This window comes from Pelobates fuscus, chromosome 12, assembly GCF_036172605.1.
Source record: "Pelobates fuscus isolate aPelFus1 chromosome 12, aPelFus1.pri, whole genome shotgun sequence".
NCBI classification, from domain to species: Eukaryota; Metazoa; Chordata; class Amphibia; order Anura; family Pelobatidae; genus Pelobates; species Pelobates fuscus.
The window spans coordinates 38,246,117-38,267,830 of record NC_086328.1 but is presented as its reverse complement, the minus strand read 5'-3'; the positions used below and the strand labels follow the sequence as shown (position 1 = coordinate 38,267,830).

Sequence of the window (21,714 nt, the reverse complement as noted above, 5' to 3'; positions counted from 1 at the left end):
GCTTACTGCAGACATGAGTGCAGTGAAATAAAAGTTGATCGCTCTAAAAAAAAAAAAAAAAAAAAAAAAAAAAAAAAAATGGCTATTTCCAATATATTCTTGTCCATTTACAGTAGTCACGTACTTCATTTTTAACCCTTTTAGTTACCTAGCGCAGAGCATCTGTTGTTTCTTTCTGAAAAAGACTGGTAGCCTATGCTTTTACCATTGACAATAGATCTTTTTACAATTATCTGACACTGCCCCTATTGATGAGCATCACTTTGTATTTTTTCCCCATGTTTTTTGTGCCAGTTTAGTTCATATGTTTTGTATTACTAGGTCTTCTGACTTCTCTGTCAGTTATTTCGTTGCCATCAAAACCCTACATGTCTCCATACAGATTTTCTGTTTCCTGTAACATGTATGCATTAGAACCTGTGTGTATTTGTGCACTGTCTTGTCTGTTGTTGTTTTTTTTTTGTTTGTTTTTAGCTGTCATAGCCATGTACCATCATACATATTTTGCATAATTAAAAATGTTCGTTATCTTTTTTTCTGTTTTGTTGTCATACTAGGGAATGAACCTAGTGAAAAAAAAACCTTCAGATATATTATATAGATTGTCTTGTTCTGTAGGTGGTGAAATTATAATGTATCCTAAGGTGAATAATTCTGAAAATGCAACTAAACAAACAAAAGAAGCATTTGCTAGTAAAGGAGCATTTACCTTTATAAACATCAATGTTATTCACCGTGAGAAAGAAAACTCTGTGACATATATGGTAAGAACATATCTACTAAAGCTCAGTCATATAATTCTTTGTTAAATGCTCTGTAAACTCTGTGATGCACTCAAACATGGGAAATATTCTAAAAATCAAAAATAAATGTAAAAACTCATTGTGTTGAGTATACCACAGTGCAGTTACTCATAAAAATATATTTATATGTGGTGAATTGTTACCTTTTAAGGAACACCAACAAATTAAAGATTAAAGGACCACTCTAGGCACCCAGACCACTTCAGCTTAATGAAGTGGTCTGGGTGCCAGGTCCAGCTAGGATTAACCCTTTCTTCTATAAACATAGCAGTTTCAGAGAAGTTAGCAGTTTCAGAGAAACTGCTATGTTTATACTGAGGGTTAATCCAGCCTCCAGAGCCTCTAGTGGCTGTCTCATTGACAGCCGCTAGAGGCGCTTGCGTGCTTCTCACTGTGAAAATCACAGTGAGAAGACGCCAGCATCCATAGGAAAGCATTGTAATTGCATGCGCATTCAGCTGATGACGTTGATAGGAAGGAGGAGAGGAGGAGGAAAGCTCCCCGTCCGGCGCTGGAGAAAGGTAAGATTTTAACCCCTTCCTCTCTCCAGAGCCCAGCGGGAGGGGGACCCTGAGGGTGGAGGCACCCTCAGGGCACTATAGTGCCAGGAAAACGAGTATGTTTTCCTGGCACTATAGTGGTCCTTTAAGGAACAACACATAGAAAAAACACAGGTTTAAATTTTACAAGGTTACCTAAAGTCATGTCCTGTATCTTAGCATACACCATACACCATTACGCTCACCACTACATCACATTATCATTATATCAGTGGATAGTACACTGATTGAACATGGTCGATAAACTTGTTAACTGTGTCAACCCTCATTCTATTTTGGAATTAGCATTTTCTGTATTTTTTTTTCTTCTCTCTAGATTTCCATAAAGAGAAATGCACTAAAGTATGTAATTAACCTTGTTATTCCAACCTTCTTCATGATGTTCATGGATATTTTCGGTATGTCCATCCAGTCATACGAAACCAGATTTAATTTCAAGATTATCATAGTTTTAGGATTCTCCGTGCTGCTGCTGATTCTGAATGATATGCTCCCAAATTCTGACAGTCCACCAATTTTAGGTAGGTACCTACCATAAACAATTTATTTTTTAATTTTCTGGTAACACACAAACAAGAGCCTCCTGTATGTGATCAAAGTTCAATTTAGAGATTGAGATACAATTATTTAAGGTAAATTACATCTGTTTGAAAGTGAAACCAGTTCTTTTTTTTCATGCAGGCTCTGTCAATCATAGCCAGGGGAGGTGTGGCTAGGGCTGCATAAACAGAAACAAAGTGATTTAACTCCTAAATGACAATGAATTGAGCAGGGGGATGATCTATACACTAAAAATGCTTTATTTAGCTAAAGTCATTTAGGTGACTATAGTATTCCTTTAAGAAAGGTTAGGATTAGAATATTAGAATATGATGGAAAAAAAATCGGACTGTTAACAAAGAAGAATGCTTCAACCTGCTTGAACTGTAAAGGCCATGTACATAAGATGGATTGGACACACAGGGGGAAGCACTTGATCTACCCACGGTAAAGGTACAAAATGCATTAAAGCGTAGATCCAGTGTATTATCAATACAGGTGAAGTCATTATCGGCCCATTGTTAGGGCTTGTTAGAGTCTCTTGCGGGTTAAGACCCATCGGGACAAAATGGAAAACAACGGGGTTGGGTGAACTGGAGGGTTTATGTTGTCCTCTGTCACCTCCTGTGGTCTTGTGGGCCTCGATGATAACTTAGGTTATGTGGACAGGAGAGTCTCTTTATGGGGGGTCCTCCCGCCCCGTCGGGTGTGTGTCTCCAGTAGGTCTGTTTCCTCGTTTCTGCTTTGCGGTAGGGTTTGCTGTGTTGTGGTCCCCTATTGTGATCTGCTCCGGGGGGGGTCGATGCTAGGGTGTTGAGTCTTTTTAGGAACTCTGTATGGTCCTCAGTGGCTGACAGGGTGTGTATGGTATCCCCCTGTGTTACCACCAGTGTTCCTGACAGCCCCCAGCGGTATTTGACGCCGTGATCTCAGAGGGTCCGGGTGATGGGTGCGAACTTGCGCCGTTCGAGAAGGACTGTGAAAGGTAGGTCATCAAATGTTGAGATTCTATTGTTTGCGATCATCAGATGTGGGTTTTGTCTAGATCGCGCCATGATGGCGGTTTTCACTGCAATGTCTCTTGAGACAACTATGATGTCGCGGGGTGCGTCCGCGGGTGCCGTGGGGGCCTTCCTAACCCTGAAGGCCGACAATAGCGGTTGCCAATCGCCTTCTGTCCGGACTCCCAGTGCCTGCAGGACTTTGGTGGCAAACTCGAGCAGGGCTTCTTGGCCTATTGTTTCTGGGGCCCCTCGGAGTCTGACATTTTTCCGCCAGTGGCGTGTTTCTAGGGAGGTCACCGTGCGCGTAAGGTGTTGCACTTGGTGGGTGAGGGCAGTGACCCGGGCGTCTGTGTCCGCGATCGTTTTCCCCCTCTCCTCTTCTCGGGTCTCGATTGCTCCCATGCGGCGGTTCAGGCCTCCTATTTCCTCCTGTACCCCAGCAACGTCCGCCTTCCACACTTCTCTCAGGTCCCGTAGGAGGTTTTTGATGTCTCCCTTAGTGGATGGGGACTGGTCGGAGTCAGATTCTGCTCTCTGGTGTACTCCGCTGTGCATCCGGTGTGGTTGAGCTGTCTCATCCTCCCATGAAAGCTCTGAGTCACTCGAGCTGCGTGGCTCCGCAGGCGCCATGTGTGTTCGGGCCTTCTGCGGCGGCCTGCAGAAGGACAGCCTGATGTCTGTATGTTTCTGGCCCTCCGCTTGGGCTGTTTTTCAATGCTTTCTTCCCATCTCTCTCGGAGGGGTGTTCCGGGTATCGAGGAGGTAAGTATTTGAGCTCTGTTGCGGTAATTAAAGCCGTTTTTTTGGGCCTCTGGAGCGGGAGCTCTGCAAGTGTGCGACCGCTCAGTAGCTCAGCTAGTCACGCCCCCAATAAAGGTATGATTTGTGTGAATTAACTATGCAAAAGGATTTTGAAGTCTGTTTTTTTTTTCTTTCACCATGTTCTAAGCAGTCGTGGTATAAGGTATAAATAAGGTACACTCCACAATTGATAAAGCAATTGATTTATGCACAGTATACTAATTTCCAGTGGATTTTTGTTTCTGGCAAGCATATGTATTAGAACAGACACATTTCCCCTAACTAACAAAAGTTAATCGGAGAGGAATGCACTTACAGGTTGACTTACTAGGGCACTTGCAAGAGGCTGACCATGTAATATTGTATATTTATACTTATATACATGTATTTATGGAATATAAGAGCACCGGAATAATAGACGTATCCATGTATTTTAGCTAGAAATTAAAGGAAAAAAATAAAACTGGCTGAAAAGAGACACTTCCATAAAGTTTGGCCTTTCTCACATCTGTTTTTGATGTTAATCCAACAAAAAGCAAACAAAAATTGACAGCACTTTCCAAAAAATTATATTTCTCAGACTCTGATAAAACTACCTCTTCAGGTAGAGAATTCAACACCCTTATAGTTCTGTGCTGAAAAATTGCACAGCATATTCAAGGTGTAGTCTAACCATTGATTTATAAAAAGGCAAAACTATATTATCATTCTGAGAATTAATACCCCTTTTTATTCATGTCAATACCTTACTAGACTGCAACTGTTGACTGACATTGCACATTGTTGCCTAGTTTGTTGTCTAGAAAAACTAGTTACGGCGCACTCAGACATGTAAAAATTCACAACTAAGAAGGCTACTCTAAAACGCCTATCTAAGAGAATAAATATGGGGATTTAGTTCCACCATATGGCCATATGATGTTAAGCCCACTACTGCTTCAAAGTACCCCAATATCAGTGGGTCCTACGCTAATAACAAAAATGTGGGAGATAAATTAAATAGTACTAGTGCTAAACATAAGCAACAGTGTATTAAATTAATTTCTTTGTAAGAGCAAAGTGAGTATACAATAAAGAGTGATAAAAGCAATTAAAAACAGTGTAACAACTAAACAATTAAAGTGTTGGTGCTTGAATGAGTATACTCACATTTGCAGATAATCTCTGTGCTGCATGAAGAAAATAATAAAAGTGACAAGACTATAAAACTCCTCCTATTTATACACACCTGTGGCCACCTCTAAAGAGGTCTCAGAAGCTGGGGGGCCTGGGCGGGGTGCTTAACCCCAAAGGAATCTGGTCTGGATTCCAAATATATTTGCACAAAGGAGAGATTGGGGGCACACCCGAAAGATGCATTATGCATGAAAGGTGCTGCCGCAGTGACCAAAATTCATACAGAAAAACTAGTTACGGCGCACTCAGACATGTAAAAATTCACAACTAAGAAGGCTACTCTAAAACGCCTATCTAAGAGTTAGTGGTTAGTTTGTTGTCTATAACATTTCCCAAATCCATCACATATGTTGTTATCGCTAATTTACTACTGTTTAGGATGTACGTTGCTTGTGCATTCTTTACTCCGAAGTGAATAACTTTGAAATTAGCTGCATAAAATGTAATCTGCCCTTTGAGCGCCCAGTCCCCCCAATCTATCTAAATCCCTCTGTGTCAAAGTAATATCCTACTCACATTGTATGACTTTACAGAGAGTGATATGATTAGAATTAGTATAGATAGATTAGGTGAACCTTTCAGTCTGTGTCCTCTCTTTTCAGACTCTTGTGGGCAGTATTGATCAGAAGATCAGATATCATTATATCGGTTCTGTGTAATCGATTTTTGTGGTTAGCTCCAACTGTGGTGGAACCAACCTCGCCACTGTCCACTGGAGAGGCCTGGTTGCTCGCCTGTTCCCTTTCGACTATGGTCCTGCATTTTAAACTTTTATTTTACCTGCAGAAAGGTTTATTCGTGCCTTTCTGCGGACTGTTAAAGCCATGCTACCCCAGATAGCTATGCCATGGAGCCCAGCCGTATACTGAAAGACTGTATGAAAGACTTTGGCTCCATGGCGATTGAACTGTATGTATGTGATCTGGGCACCATCCGGTAATAATGTGCGCTCAGATCTAAGCTATCTGGGGATAGGTAGAATGTGTATGTTCTATGTTATAAATGTAACAGTATGTATTTTTATGTCTTTTATTGTCCTTTGTCTGCCATGTGGCTAATGGAGTTTTGCCTCTGTCCTTGGAGATAATTGGATTACTTCCCAATTATCTCCAGGATAGAAGACTCTGTGGAACTGGTTTTGGGCAGAAAAGCCATGCTTCATTTGGTCAAATAGGACTTTCCCTTAACTTTTTAACCCCTGGATGGAATTGGCTGAATTTTGGTTATGTTTATATTTAAAGTATGCTGATTCTGAATATTTATGTGAATATGATGCATTTTTTAAAGTTACAGTGTATGTATAAAAAGTGAATTTTTCCTGCCTGTGATAAATTACATTAACCCATTGTGTAAGGTAATTGTATCACAGGCAGAAGGGAGGATTTTGTGTGGGAGTGTCTGAGTGTATTGTACATGTTTATTGGTTGTTTTCCAAAACCCTGTGGGTGGTACTAATGTGTATATAAGAACAATAAACCCACAGCTTTGTCTTTTCACTGCTTGACCCTCAACACAGAGCTTTGTCTCATTCTTGGGGGGATTTACTGTATGCTGTTAGAGACTGATTGCTAGCAGCTACTCGTGAGGTTCCAGTTCAGGAGTTTGGAGTGCTACTTTGTATCCTGTTTGGGAGTTTGGGGTTCTGCAGTAGCTGTGCCTGTGTCTCTGGAAGGGGAAGATCTTCTAAACGGCGCTTTAACCCCTTTTATGCTTGCGGGGTGCCGTTACACCAACTAACCAGCAGTTGGGGAAATGGACTTCTGAAAAGGGTCTTATTCCACAATGCCTAGCAAACATTTGATGTACACTACATGTTCTACATTTTAAGCATGTATACAAAGGCGTAACTAGAAACCACCTGACCCGGTGCAAAAATTGCCCTGGGGCCCCCCAACATGTGTTTTATTCCATCCCCCAGCTTTTACAATTGTCTCATTTTCCTCTTCACCCCTCTATGTGTCTCATTTTCCCCCAGCCTCTCCATGTGTTTCATTTCCCTACCCATTGGATTTCAATCCACATCATTCACAGTAAGCAAAATACGTTCTCCAGTTCTTGGTATTATTAGTTGTTTCAAACCTGAAGTTATTGGGAAGCATAAGAAGGAATATAATTGTCTGACCTCTGGGATTCAGCTACTTATCTCCTATTTATTTCTGCCAGAACCTAAATTTTCTATGAAGAATTAGCTTTGTGTTGTTATTGCTGAAGTTAAAAGCCCTTTATATATGTTCCTAATTAAGGAGTTGCCTTATTTAATTTAATTTTGCCAAACGTTATTCAGATTGAAGCAATTAACTGCAAGATTATATTTGCTCATGTATTATCATTTTAGAATCTCTTTACACTAGAAGATTGCCAAAGCAAAATTTTGTATTCAATAAATATTCTTTCTTAGTGACAGTGTCAAATCTCTTCAATCACCTGCGGTTGAGTTCCAAATACATTTTCCACAAGTATTACACCCCCTCAGTTCCTCCATGTGTCTAATTCCCCTGCTCTTCCCCTAGCCCCTCCATTTGCCTCATTCCCTCTCTCACCCCCACATTTACCTCATTCTCTCTCACCCCATCTAGCACTCATTAACCCCCCTCATCCCCATTCAGCCCTCACTCCCTCTCTGACTTTCCATCAAGCCCTCATTAACCTCCTTCACCCCCCATCCAGCCCTCATTAACCTCCTTCACCCCCCATATGGCCCTCATTAACCCCCCTCACTCCCTCTCTCACCCCCATCCAACACAAAATCCCTTTCTCAGCCTCCCATCCAGCCCTCACTCACTCTGTATCCGCTCTTCTCCTGTACCTTATGACTGTGTAGTGTGGCTGAGGGGTAGTGATGTCCCGAACTGTCCGCCGGAACCTCACAGTCAGCAGACACATTCCAGCCAATCAGCAGCAGACCCTCCCTCCCAGAATGTGTCTGCTGACTGTGAGGTCCCGGGCCAAAGTTCACTCAATGATGATGAATAGGGGGCGGACCGGAAATCGCGTATGTTCGCCCACCGCGAACACGCTATTGTTCGCTGGCGAACAGTTCGCGAACGGTTCGGCGGACAGTTTGGGACATCACTACTGAGGGGTACCCAGTCTGACAGGAATTTTCTCTCTCAGTGAGCACTACACACAGAGAGACCGACAGGAGAGGAACAGTACACAATACAGCGCTCCCCTCCCAGCAGTCACCCAGTGACCGCGGGGCTCAGTCCAATGCGGCAGTGCACCGGCCTTGAAGTTGTGGTAGACCACTGTCGCAGGTGCGGCCAGGCACACTGGAGTGAAGGGCCCGGTCACAGCTACAACCCCTGCGACTGTGGTAGGTATGCCACTGCATGTATACAAATGTTTCTATGGCAAACAACATATATCTGCCCACATATAAAGAGGAGGAGGTGGGACTGGAGAAAGTCCCTAAGGTGGAGAGTTAATAGTAAAAGATGGGGAGCCCCTACCTTTTAATAATCCTAAGGGGAAACAAAATAGGGAGGGAATAGGACAGGTAAATCAAGGGTTAGGAGTGTGCCAGCAATCAAGGGACAAATAGTATTACAGGTGCCCCCTTAAATGGGAAGGCTACCTGACTATGTCCTTAACTTGAATAGCTCCCCTTAACCGGAACCCTTATAGAGCGATCTAAGGTAATAGGAGAAACTTGCTGCCATGGACGGAGGTGCAGAGAAGGTAGAATCCTCTACAGGGGGACACACAGAGGTCCCAATATTAACCTTAGCAGGAATGCTGAGTAGAGAGGACTGACCCTAAGTACCTCAGCACTATATGGAAGCCACTAGTGCCTACTATAACCAGAGTCCCTTGAATAGCTCCCCCTCACCGAAACCCCTGTAGAGGGATCTGAGGTAGTAGGAAAGGCTTACTGCCAGTGGACAGAAGTGCAGAGAAGGGAGAAGCCTCTACAGAGGGACACCCAAAGGTCCCAAAATTAACCTTAGCAGAAATGCTGAGTATAGAGAGGACTGACCCTAAGTACCTCGGCACTGTATGAGAGCAACTAGTGCCTACTATGACCAGAGTCCCTGCCTGTCCTAATAGCTAAAAATAAATTAAATTAAATTAAATCAAATCCATTAGTGCTACCAAAAAAGTGCTAGTAAATAAATGAAATAAAGAAAGAAGACTAGCTCGACGCGCGTTTCGGCGTTTCAGCACGCCGTCGTCAGGAGCAATGAACTGTTTGGGTTCCCAGTAATGTTTTAAATACCTCTCTATGTAATCGTTCCGTAAGTGTTGCCGGCTGTGTATACCACGTGGTCCGCCGTGCTTCCTCGGTGCTCATTGGTCTATCCCTGTTGCTAGTCCCTCCTCTCGATGTTGATTGGTCTGACTCATTGTTGGTCCCTCCTCTTGCTAGCCGCGTCATCTGACGCGGTTCTAGTCATGCGGGAGGGGTATGGAGCTTCAGTTCATTGGTGCTCAGCCCGTCTATCACATCTCTAACACGCCCTGTTAGTGGTTGCGTCATATGACGCGGTACCCGACATGGGCCGTGGGATGTGATAATGGGACTATCGGCAAAGCCCATATGTGGGGGATAAAGGAGTAATTTAACTCCTACAGCATGAATCTGGAGGCTAAATGATTTGGTGTTGTAGTCAGTATGTACAATATATGAGAGGTACTGGGTATGTCACAATGATTGTGATATAACTGGTTATGGTGCTAAATGCATCCATCAAATAAGGCACAAGAGTAAGTGATTATAAGTTCTATAGATCATCTATAGGGATGGAACAAAAAGTAGTTACCTGTGAAATGGTAACAGAGGTATAAGCATAAGGGGGAAGACATATAGTTCTTAGTAGAGATATGTACAAAGTATACATGTAATGTGTTAATTTACAGTGACGAATTTGTGTCCAACAACAGGACTGGTGGGAATCACCATCATTAAAACATCCAAAATGAGAGGTGGATAGAGATAGGTAAGGTGTTTAAAGGAAGGCTGAGAAAGAGAAGCCCTCATTCAGACCTACGGGGGAGAGGGTTTTAAGTTTATAACTCCAATAGGATTCGCGTTGTCTTAGTTTCGTATCCCAATCCCCCTTCCGTTGAGTCTGTGGGATGTGTTCGATCCCTATGAATTTTAACTTATTCGCTGAGTTTTGATGATGGATTTTCAAGTGACGTGAGATTGGAGTTTCCAGGGGTCTTCTGACTGAGTTGACGTGTTCTCTGATTCTTAGTTTAAAGGGTCTGAACGTTTTACCCACGTATTTCATACCATGAACAGGTGAGTAGGTAGATTACCCCTTCTGTCCTGCAGTTGAAAAATGAGCGTACGGGAAAAATTTCCTTGTTGTTGCTGTCTGTGAAGTTTTTAGATTTTAAATTAATGAATTGACATGCGCTACAGTGTCCACATCTGTACGACCCCTTTGGTAGGTAGTTGTTCCCTCCTCTTTTCAGGGGGGCAAGATGGCTCTGTACCAAAGTATCACGTAAGTTTTTTCCCCTGCGTGCCGTCACGAGGGAAAAGTGGTGACTACCTGTTTAATTTGAGGGTCAGAAGTCAGGATGGGTCAGTACCGCTTCAGGGTGCTCATCATGAAGTCCCACCCTTCATCATATGGGGCGATGCAGCGGATCAGTTTTTGATCTTGACCTTGTATCTTGTTATCAATCAAAAGGGACTCACGTTCGGTGCCGATTGCTCGGCTATAGGCTTTACGTAAGACCCTATTGGGGTAACCCTTGTCCTTAAAGGCACGTCTGAGTTCCCATGCTTTGATTTTGTAACCGTCCACAGAAGAGCAGTTGCGTCTTAATCTTAGGTATTGCCCTATTGGTATGCCAGCTTTAAGAGGGCGAGGGTGGTAACTATGCCAGTTCAAAAGGCTATTAGTGGCTGTTTGCTTTTTGAAGAGGGTTGTTGCAATGCCCCCTTCGGAAATGGCTATGGTAATGTCCAGAAAATTAAGTAGTTTACCCCCTATCTCGCTGGTGAATTTAAGATTAAGATCATTTCTGTTTAGAAGATTTACAAAAGTTTTGAAGTCTTGTGCAGTGCCGGTCCAAATAATAAGCACGTCATCTATATAGCGCTTCCAACAAAAGACCATTGCCATGAAATGGCTCAAATGTGGAGAAGAACTAATGTAGTTTTCCCAGGTGCCCAAGTAGAGATTTGCATACTACGGGGCACAAGATGTACCCATCGCAGTCCCCCTGATTTGTTGATAGACTACACCATTGAAGAGAAAAATATTCTTAGTAAGGATTGTTCTAAGTATATTAGAGATAAGTTCAATATAGGCAGACGGGGATTGTAGTTCTTGTTCCAGGATGGTTCTAATGTTATTAATTCCCTGTATGTGGGGTATAGAGCTATATAGTGACTCTACATCCAGACTGCATAGTAGTGCCTGGTCTTGCATGGAGATATCCTTAAGGAAACTGAGCATTTGTTTCGTGTCTCTTATATACGATGGCAACTTGGAGACAATAGGTGACAAAATCTTATCCAGAAAAATGCTAAGATTCTGGGTCAAATTGCCGCATCCAGATACAATCGGTCTACCCGACAGGTTGTCTAGGGATTTATGGACCTTAGGTAGACTGTAAAAGGTTGATAGTATGGGTTGTCTCACTAGCATGAATTCAAATTCGTTTTTGGTAATTAGGTTATCAGTTAGGGCCTGATTCAACATAGTTTTAATTTCGGCAAGAAATTGAGTTGTAGGGTCGTGTTTTAATACTTGGTAGGTCTCCCTATCGTCTAATAATTTCTGTACCATCTGTATGTAGTTAGAGTGATCCATAAGGACCACATTACCGCCCTTATCTGATGGTTTGATCACCAATTGGTCATTCTCTTTAAGTTCTTTTAGTGCTACTTTTTCTGTCCTAGTGAGGTTGCCAAGAGATTCAATACACATGGTCCCTAGTTCAGCTTCTTCAATTGCCCTACACACCATTTCCAAGAAGACCGCAATATTCTTGTAGTCTTTTATATGAGGTGTGAAGCGACTCTTGAGTGCAAGGTGAGTGATTGGGATATCACTGACATTGGGGTTATTAGAGTCAAGAAGTTCAACTAAAGCATCCAGGCAATCCATATCTTTGATTGTCAGGCCTAGGCTGGATGCTTTAAGTTCTTTTTTATGTGTATGATATTTCTGTAGGGCCAGTTTTCGAGCGAACAGGTGCAGGTCTTTTGTCCAAATGAATTTATTAAAGACAGGTGTAGGTACAAAAGACAAGCCTTTTGAGAGGGTTTTACGTTGTATGTCTGATAGTATAAATGAGGACAGATTAATTATCCTTAGGTCATTGGTTATTGGCGTCGTTGTCTCTGCTGATCCTTGCCTCTCAGTGCTTGTCTTGTTCTGGGACATTGGAGTTCGTCTGCCTGTCTTAGCCCTAAAAAATCAACACCCTTCCTTAGTATGCTTTTTGGCTCAATTGGTATTGGGTTAGTGGTTATGGATTCGCCCTCAGTATCAGTGGATTCATATTCAGAGGTACTGAAGTGGTCCGAATCAATTCTCACTTTCCTTTTTGTCTGGCGATAGACTCTCCCTGTTTCAAAATCTGTAGTATCTCTTACAAATTTGTGATGTTTCTTGATTTTGATTTGATAGGAGAATCTATCTAAATTATTCTTTAGTTTTACTTCTAGGCTTTGAAATTGGGGATCCTCCTTGAACTTCTGAATATTCTCAATCTCAGTATCTAGAGTTTTTTGAATATTTGTCAGATTTATGGTCTCGTATTTACACACTATAGACATGAATGTTGAGGAACATGTTGCGGCTGCATCTTCCCATTCCCGTGTAAAACCCTCTATTTCAATGTTCCTAGATGGTGGGACAAGGACTCTAAGTCCCCTTGGGATGATCTTTTTCAAAATATATGTCTCAAGAGTAGAGATCTCCCAACTCGTTTTAATTTGTTGTTTAAAGATTTTGGTTAATTTGTTAAAGCCACTTTGTATGTCCACAGGGGGTAGAGCCTGTAAGGGGGAATTAGTGGAGAAGATGCTGTCTGCATCTGAACACCATTGTTTGTGGTCTATTTTATTTGTAAGGAAGCCAGCCATAAGTTCAAATGATCTATCTCAAATCCTAAAATAACGTTGTCTCGTAGATAGGATGAAACAGGGCTAAATATGGTGCATAACACCTGAAAAATGAAAATAAATTGGTGATGGCACTTATGCAGAGGTCAAAATATTGACCAGTGGATTAGTGTCAAAATGCCCTGCAATAACTCTCCCAGAAGGGAATAACCCTTAAATGTAAAATAGATAAAGGGGAGGAGGTGGTGACAAAGGATTCTTTTAAGCAAACAAATATGTTTGAATGACTATCTGTTCCTGTCCAAATCTGAGATGATTAAATTGCGTATACGCAGAAGTAAATTCACACTGACACATGCAGTTCAGGTTAAAATAACTTCAGAAAATTTAATGGCATCTGGTTAAAAAGCGGGTATGCAGACCCTTTTAAAGGCAATATTACATCATCATAGAATATCAAGATAACAACAAATAAACATCATTAATTGGTCTATGTATTAAGTGGTAAGTTAAATGCCCTCCCATCTATATTAGTAATTGGCTTAGGGGTTTGAGTGGCTAGTGGGGCATCCTCCCATCATGGGATGTCGTCATTTCTGACAAGGATGAGACTGAGATTCAGTCGCCATTGCTCTTTAGCACGAGGCTCACTCGATGGGAGGGGGAATCTGGCAGCCAGCCATTTTGAGTACTTGGCACCGTTTTAGCTTCAAGGTTAGTTTCTCAGGCTTTTTAGAGAATGGACATTTCATTAGCATGGGCTAGCTATGGTATACATTGTTACATATTACAGGAACTTGATAATTCCGGTGTTAGTCGTATTCTTCTAGAAAATAGATTCTCTGTCTAATATTCTAAATGCTGTTAGGAAAATCTGTCATATAATGAAGTTAGATGGAGTTAATGGAGAAATTTAATACAGGTTTAATAAAGGTTTTTTTTTAATAATTCTACATCAGTGGGACTGGAGAAAGTCCCTAAGGTGGAGAGTTAATAGTGAAAGATGGGGAGTCCCTACCTCCTCCGTCACTTCGTCACTGTAAATAAACACATTACATGTATACTTTGTACATATCTCTACTAAGAACTATATGTCTTCCCCCTTATGGTTATACCTCTGTTACCATTTCACAGGTAACTACTTTTTGTTCCATCCCTATAGATGATCTATAGAACTTATAATCACTTACTCTTGTGCCTTATTTGATGGATGCATTTAGCACCATAACCAGTTATATCACAATCATTGTGACATACCCAGTACCTCTCATATATTGTACATACTGACTACAACACCAAATCATTTAGCCTCCAGATTCATGCTGTAGGAGTTAAATTACTCCTTTATCCCCCACATATGGGCTTTGCCGATAGTCCCATTATCACATCCCACGGCCCATGTCGGGTACCGCGTCATATGACGCAACCACTAACAGGGCGTGTTAGAGATGTGATAGACGGGCTGAGCACCAATGAACTGAAGCTCCATACCCCTCCCGCATGACTAGAACCGCGTCAGATGACGCGGCTAGCAAGAGGAGGGACCAACAATGAGTCAGACCAATCAACATCGAGAGGAGGGACTAGCAACAGGGATAGACCAATGAGCACCGAGGAAGCACGGCGGACCACGTGGTATACACAGCCGGCAACACTTACGGAACGATTACATAGAGAGGTATTTAAACCATTACTGGGAACCCAAACAGTTCATTGCTCCTGACGACGGCATGCTGAAACGCGCGTCAAGCTAGACTTCTTTCTTTATTTCATTTATTTACTAGCACTTTTTTGGTAGCACTAATGGATTTGATTTAATTTAATTTAATTTATTTTTAGCTATTAGGACAGGCAGGGACTCTGGTCATAGTAGGCACTAGTTGCTTTCATACAGTGCCGAGGTACTTAGGGTCAGTCCTCTCTACTCAGCATTTCTGCTAAGGTTAAGTTTGGGACCTTTGGGTGTCCCTCTGTAGAGGCTTCTCCCTTCTCTGCACTTCTGTCCACTGGCAGTAAGCCTTTCCTACTACCTCAGATCCCTCTATAAGGGTTTCGGTGAGGGGGAGCTATTCAAGGGACTCTGGTTATAGTAGGCACTAGTGGCTTCCATATAGTGCCGAGGTACTTAGGGTCAGTCCTCTCTACTCAGCATTCCTGCTAAGGTTAATATTGGGACCTCTGTGTGTCCCCCTGTAGAGGATTCTCCCTTCTCTGCACCTCCGTCCATGGCAGCAAGTTTCTCCTATTACCTTAGATCCCTCTATAAGGGTTCCGGTTAAGGGGAGCTATTCAAGTTAAGGACATAGTCAGGTAGCCTTCCCATTTAAGGGGGCACCTGTAATACTATTTGTCCCTTGATTGCTGGCACACTCCTAACCCTTGATTTACCTGTCCTATTCCCTCCCTATTTTGTTTCCCCTTAGGATTATTAAAAGGTAGGGACTCCCCATCTTTCACTATTAACTCTCCACCTTAGGGACTTTCTCCAGTCCCACCTCCTCCTCTTTATCTATTTTACATTTAAGGGTTATTCCCTTCTGGGAGAGTTATTGCAGGGCATTTTGACACTAATCCACCGGCCAATATTTTGACCTCTGCATAAGTGCCATCACCAATTTATCTGCCCACATATATTTCTATAGCAGAATTGCATCTCTGTAGAATTCTGTACGTCATAGTGGGATGGACATGTTTTCTACATTTAATCGAGATTCAATTGATGAAGAGGTGCTGATTGACCAAAACAGCATTTGCACCCACCAATTTTGCATTCTGGGCGATTTTAGACAATTTCCGAGGGCTTGCCGATTTCAGCTGATTTCAGCCAATCCATGTGGGAAAGCATTGGATTGGCTGAAAATCGTCAATTCTGATGATGTCACCAAGGAGGCAGATTGGAGGCGGGGCCAGCGTATGTGGACCAGCACGGTGCTGGAAATAAGGTGAGTTTTAACATTTTCTAAAGGGAGTAAGCGGGTCAAGCTAAATAGTGAATTAAACACTATAGGGTCAGGAATACACGTTTGCGCTTCTGACCCTACAGTGTTCCTTTAAGTCAAAAGCAAAAATATAAGAGAAAATAATAGAGTATGTTTTGACAATAACCCTGCCGTTTGTTGTTTACACAGGTATATTCTGCTGTGCCTGTATGGCTCTGATGATTTTCAGTATAGCTGGGTGTGTTTTGGCTTCCTACGTGATGGAATTATCTTCTAAACAATATAAGATACCAAAATGGATAAAGACTTACTTGCTAAATAATCTGGCATATGTGCTGCGTGTCAAAGTAAAAGATGTTACAGATTTGGAAATGGCCATTTCAAAGAATAAATGTGAGTAGAAAAAGGGACAATTGTCAACTTTCAGGTCACCAGGACACAGGGTAGTTGGTATTTGGTATGACAATGAAGAATGCCTATGAAGGTACACGCAACACTAATCAACCCACTCCCATTCTTATCTTGCACAGCTATGCATCATCACCTACCAGGGATTAAGATTAAGCTATATATATTTTTATTAGAAATTCGATATTATTTCTATAATGTCAACAAAATGCAGCGTTGTACAAAGGATGGACTAAGTGACACATATTTGTAACCAGACAAGTTGGACACACAGGAACAGAGGGATGGAGGGCCCCGCTCAATGAGCTTACATACTAGATGGAGTGGGGTATAGCGACACAAAAAGTAAGGGTAGGGTAAAATATAGGTCCTGGGATAGTATTCACTGAGGACTTACTGATTTGTTTTTATGGCAGTTGCAGAAGAGGAATCAGGCAGACCATATTGTATCAACAGGCAGACCATATTGTCAAATCTCGTACAGCATGGTGGATGATGTCACGTTGTGCATTAAAAACCATAATGCAGAGTGTAACTGGCACTGTGTAGTGTGTTTAGCGTGGAGCCTTTAATCTCAGGACGTTATCAAGATATATGTCCAACATCCACCAGCATTCCTAAGATTGTTGGGTGCTACACTGCTAGACAGTAACTTCCACCATTACTGCAGGCAATGCAGGTTATCAGTTAGGTTGGTTTATCTCTTGACTAGCAGCTGTTGGCTAGATATGTTGGATAAACAAACATTCAGAGATTTGAAAATAATATTTAAAAAATATTGGAATTATTTAATGAATAAAACTTTTAGGATTTTACTTGCAGGTCATGATTGGAAATGTTGTTAGTTAAATCCCAGTATTATGATCGCCAGCTATATTTATAGGTACTAAAATTGTTTTTTATAGTTGATAGAGGGCCAACATAGGGACATGTAAAATATATATTGTTCTCTAATCATTGTTGATGTCCTGTTCCGCATCACAGTTATGCACACATGTCATTGTGTCTGAATACAGATTTTCTTCATGACCAAGTATAGCACCACTATATCCTGCCATGGAAAAAAACAAAACATTGTTATTTTGGCCCTAGGGCTAGTGAAATGCTCTTAAGCCCGATTTGTCCTTGAGCCCCAAGAACTAGTCACTCTCTGGGAACCTAGCCCTGATGATTGTACTTTGCTTACCAGGGCTTGAAAAAATTCTTTGGAATCTAGGAGCCAGCTAAAAAAGTTAGGAGACAGTCATTTTCAATGAGAAAAATCTAATTTTGAAAGATACACTAGTCACCAGAACCACTACAGCTTCATGTGAGTTCCTCTTACTCCCACTATATAACGTAGTGAACACAACAAATCAGTAAGATGTGAGTTGGAGCCCAAAGCTATACTAATAAAAGGAGTGGAGCACTGTGTAGAGCATAGAAATTAATATACACTTCCCCTTAAATAGGGTGTAAATTTGACACGTACACTCGATACATGTAGGGAGACACAGAATAAGATACTATAGTGTAAATCCACAAAAGATTGTATAAACACAGGACTTAATTATAAGTTGATCAACTCACATTGATGAGAGCCTCTAGAGGACAGGCTCAAATCACATCAACAGTAGTTTTGTTGGTGACACTGAACCCTTTTACCGTGATATATACCCTCAAGGAACGAGATAAAAAGAAAACATCTCGAGTGTATTACGTATAAATACATAGATATAGCGAGAAGTGATGATGATTGTGCTCAACTCTTTAAGAGCCAATAAGAGCCTGGCTCTGGATTGCAAGTCTGGATGTTTATTTAGGGTACACCTTCCCTTCTTTGCAGCAGGAAGTGGACAAAACCAATAAAATATATTAAAATTTATTGGAACTTTACAAATAAAAGGAATTTAAAAAATAATGGACAGATTTAAAAAGTGCAGAATGTCTAAAATAACTTGAGATCCGAGATGTGTTTCGCCCACGTGCAGTGGGCTTTTACAATCCGTATATTCACTTACTTCCTTGTTGTTGTTTTTAAGCTGTTTGGGTTTGTACGTCCTCCTCCAATCGAAAGTTCAGGGTGATGGGAGGTTGGGTTACACACCTCCAATTAGTTGAAATAATCGGAAGTGACATGATGTCCCTATCACGCCACTTCCGATTCCGTTGCCGCCATTGTCCTTATGGGCACATACCTACAAATCTCACTGGAAGTGATGTGATGCTATATTGCAAGACGTCACTTCCCATTTTCATCACAGTTGCCATTTAGGATGTGGTAAGTAGTGAAAATAATGGCATGTCCTTACATCGGCAATCTATGTATATATTCTCACCTTGAAAGATCACAGAAGCAGAAGGGGGGGGGGAGGGAAGAGAAAACAAAATGCATTGGTATCAGTTATATACAATTGGTATCTAACAAATCTAAAAGACAAATGTTTCCAATATGTCAAATCTATAAAATAGTCATTTAAAATAGTCCATTTTGTTCGGTAGTGGACTAATTTTAGAGAAAAAAAGCTAAATTATATTTGTACTTGGGGATTAGAGATAAAATATTAAATAATATTTATATTGGTGACATTTTCATCTCAATATTATTAAAGTGTATTATATGTGCAAAAATATTGATGATCAATCCTCATTCCCTGGTTTACAAATATATATATTTTTTAAAAGGTCATATATTAACCCCTTCAGGACGGAGTCAATAGTACACGTTCTGATCAAAACAAAACGTAAACAAAAACTGGAATTTGCGCTATATGTCTGTTCAACCGTAATTCACCTCTTTCATATTAAATGCACCCACACTTATTATATATCATTTTGTTCAGGAGAAACAGGGCTTTCATTTCCTATAAAATATTTGTATATGAAACAATTTATTAGGAATAAAATTTAAAACAACTGTGAGAAATTTAATTTTTTTTTTTAATTTGCAGTTCCAAATCACATTTTAGCTGTAAATGTCATAATACTGTTAGGTTTTACTGCAACAAAATGCACATATTTGTAATCAGCGATGTCTCACGAGTACAACAGTACCCCCCATTAACAGGTTTTATGGTGTTTTGGAAAGTTACAGGGTCAAATATAGAATGTTCCATTTTCAAATTGAAATTTGCCAGATTAGTAATGTTACCTTTGAGACAGTGTGGTACCCAGGAATGAGAATTACCCCATAATGGCATACCATTTGAAAAAGTAGACAACCCAAGGTATTGAACGTGGGGTATGTTTAGTCTTTTTTAGTAGCCACTTAGTCACAAACACTGGCCAAAGTTAGCGTTCATATTTATTTTTGTGTGAAAAAAGCAAAAAACTAATATTTGGCCAGTGTTTGTGACTAAGTGGCTACTAAAAATGACTGGACATACCCCATTTGCAATACCTTGGGTTGTCTACTTTTGCAAATGGTATGCCATCATGGGGGTAATTCTTATTCCTGGGCTACCATACCGTCTCAAAGGCAACAATAACTAATCTGGCAAATTTCAATGTCAAAAAAATGAAATGCAAGCCTTATTCGTGACTCTCTAACTTTCCAAAACACCATAACACCATATTCTCGGGAGATTTCACTAAACACAAATATTAGTGTTTTAAAACAGTAATACATTTTACAACAATAATATAGTCCATAAAAGTGCCTTTTGTTTGTAAAAAATGCAAAAAACGTAACTTTTACTTAAAATATCATCGTTGTAATACAATTTACCAGTTTTAAACACTAATATTTGAGTTCAGCGAAGTCTCCCGAGTAAAACAGTACCCCCTATATACAGGTTTTATGGTGTCTTGGAGAGTTAAAGGGTCAAATATAGTGCTTGCGAATTAAATTCTCTGCACTTTCTCCCTGTGTTGTCAGGCATGTCAATCAAATTTTAATTAATCAAATGACATAATTATGTTAAAAAATTACTTAAATATACACGTAGAATTTTAATATATATGCATTTATAGGTATATAAATTATACGTGTATACTAATGTAATCTTTTATGTAATTATATGTATTTATCTCTATATATATTTGCGGTTATTTGTATTTTATATATAGATAGATATATATAGAATGTCATTCTAAGTGTATTCTGTTTCCAATATATATATATATATTAATAACAAAATACAGTTAGAATGAAATTACATATGAATATATAATTTATTTTAAATTTTGTTTCAATATTTTATTTATTTATTTAATTATTTTATTTATTTATTATTGTAATTATACGTGTATATATATATATATATATATATATAATATATATATGTAGATCTATTATATATATAATATATATACATATTATATATATGTAGCGTCATTCTAAGTGTATTTTAATACTAATATATATACTAATATTAATATTAAAATACATTATGTATGACGTTACATATATATAATATGTATATATATTATATATATAATATACATATTTTATATATTTACCGTATATACTCGAGTATAAGCCGAGTTTTTCAGCCCATTTTTTGGGCTGAAAAACCCCAACTCGGCTTATACTCGAGTCAAGGTCTGTATTATGGCAATTTGCATTGCCATAATACAGACTGGGGGGAGAGGGGGGCTGGCAGAGCTGTACTTACCTGTTCTGCAGCTCCTGTCAGCTCTCTCCTCCTCCGCGCCGTCCGTTCAGCGCCTCGGTCAGCTCCCAGTGTAAGTCTCGCGAGAGCCGCGGCTCTCGCGAGACTTACAGTGTGAGCTGATAGAAGGAGCTGCACGGACGGCGCAGAGGAGGAGAGAGCTGACAGGAGCTGCAGAACAGGTAAGTACAGCTCTGCCAGCCCCCCTCTCCCCCCCACTGAACTGCCACTGGACCACCAGGGAAGGAGAGCCCCCCTCCCTGCCATATATCAAGCAGGGAGGGGGGACGAAAAAAAAATATATAAATAAAATACGAAATAATAATAAAAAATTAATAATAATAATTTTTTTTTAATAATAACAAAAAAAAGGGGTATAAGGACCACTATGGGAGGGGGGGGGGTATAAGGACCACTATGGGAGGGAGGGGGGTATAAGGACCACTATGGGAGGGAGGGGGGGTATAAGGACCACTATGGGAGGGAGGGGGTGGGATAAGGACCACTATGGGAGGGAGGGGGTGGGATAAGGACCACTAATGGAGGGAGGGGGGATAAGGACCACTAATGGAGGGAGGGGGGTATAAGGACCACTATGGGAGGGGAGGGGGAAGTAAGGACCACTAGGGGAGGGGAGGGTAAGGACCACTAGGGGAGGGGTGAGTCAGGACCACTGGGGGGGGGGTGAAGGAACACGGGGGTGGGGAGGTAAGGACCACTGAGGGAGGAGGAGGGGAAGTCAGGACATATGGGGGGCGAGGGGGCGGCAACATTTTTTTTGCCTACGGCGGCAAATATCCTTGCACCGGCCCTGCACACACTGCATTCACACACTGCATTCATACACACACACACT

At 40.9% G+C, this 21,714-nt stretch overlaps 1 protein-coding gene across 1 annotated transcript in view; it reads left to right on the top strand.

Annotated features, from left to right (window-relative positions):
• Positions 1 to 21,714, top strand: part of LOC134578473 (5-hydroxytryptamine receptor 3A-like) — a 34,541-nt gene that overhangs the window by 4,558 nt on the left and 8,269 nt on the right. Inside the window, exons 2-4 of the mRNA XM_063437472.1 lie at positions 619 to 764; positions 1,680 to 1,884; positions 16,048 to 16,251. Of these exons, the coding sequence (XP_063293542.1) occupies positions 619 to 764; positions 1,680 to 1,884; positions 16,048 to 16,251 (555 nt within the window). The remainder of the gene's footprint in view (positions 1 to 618; positions 765 to 1,679; positions 1,885 to 16,047; positions 16,252 to 21,714) is intronic.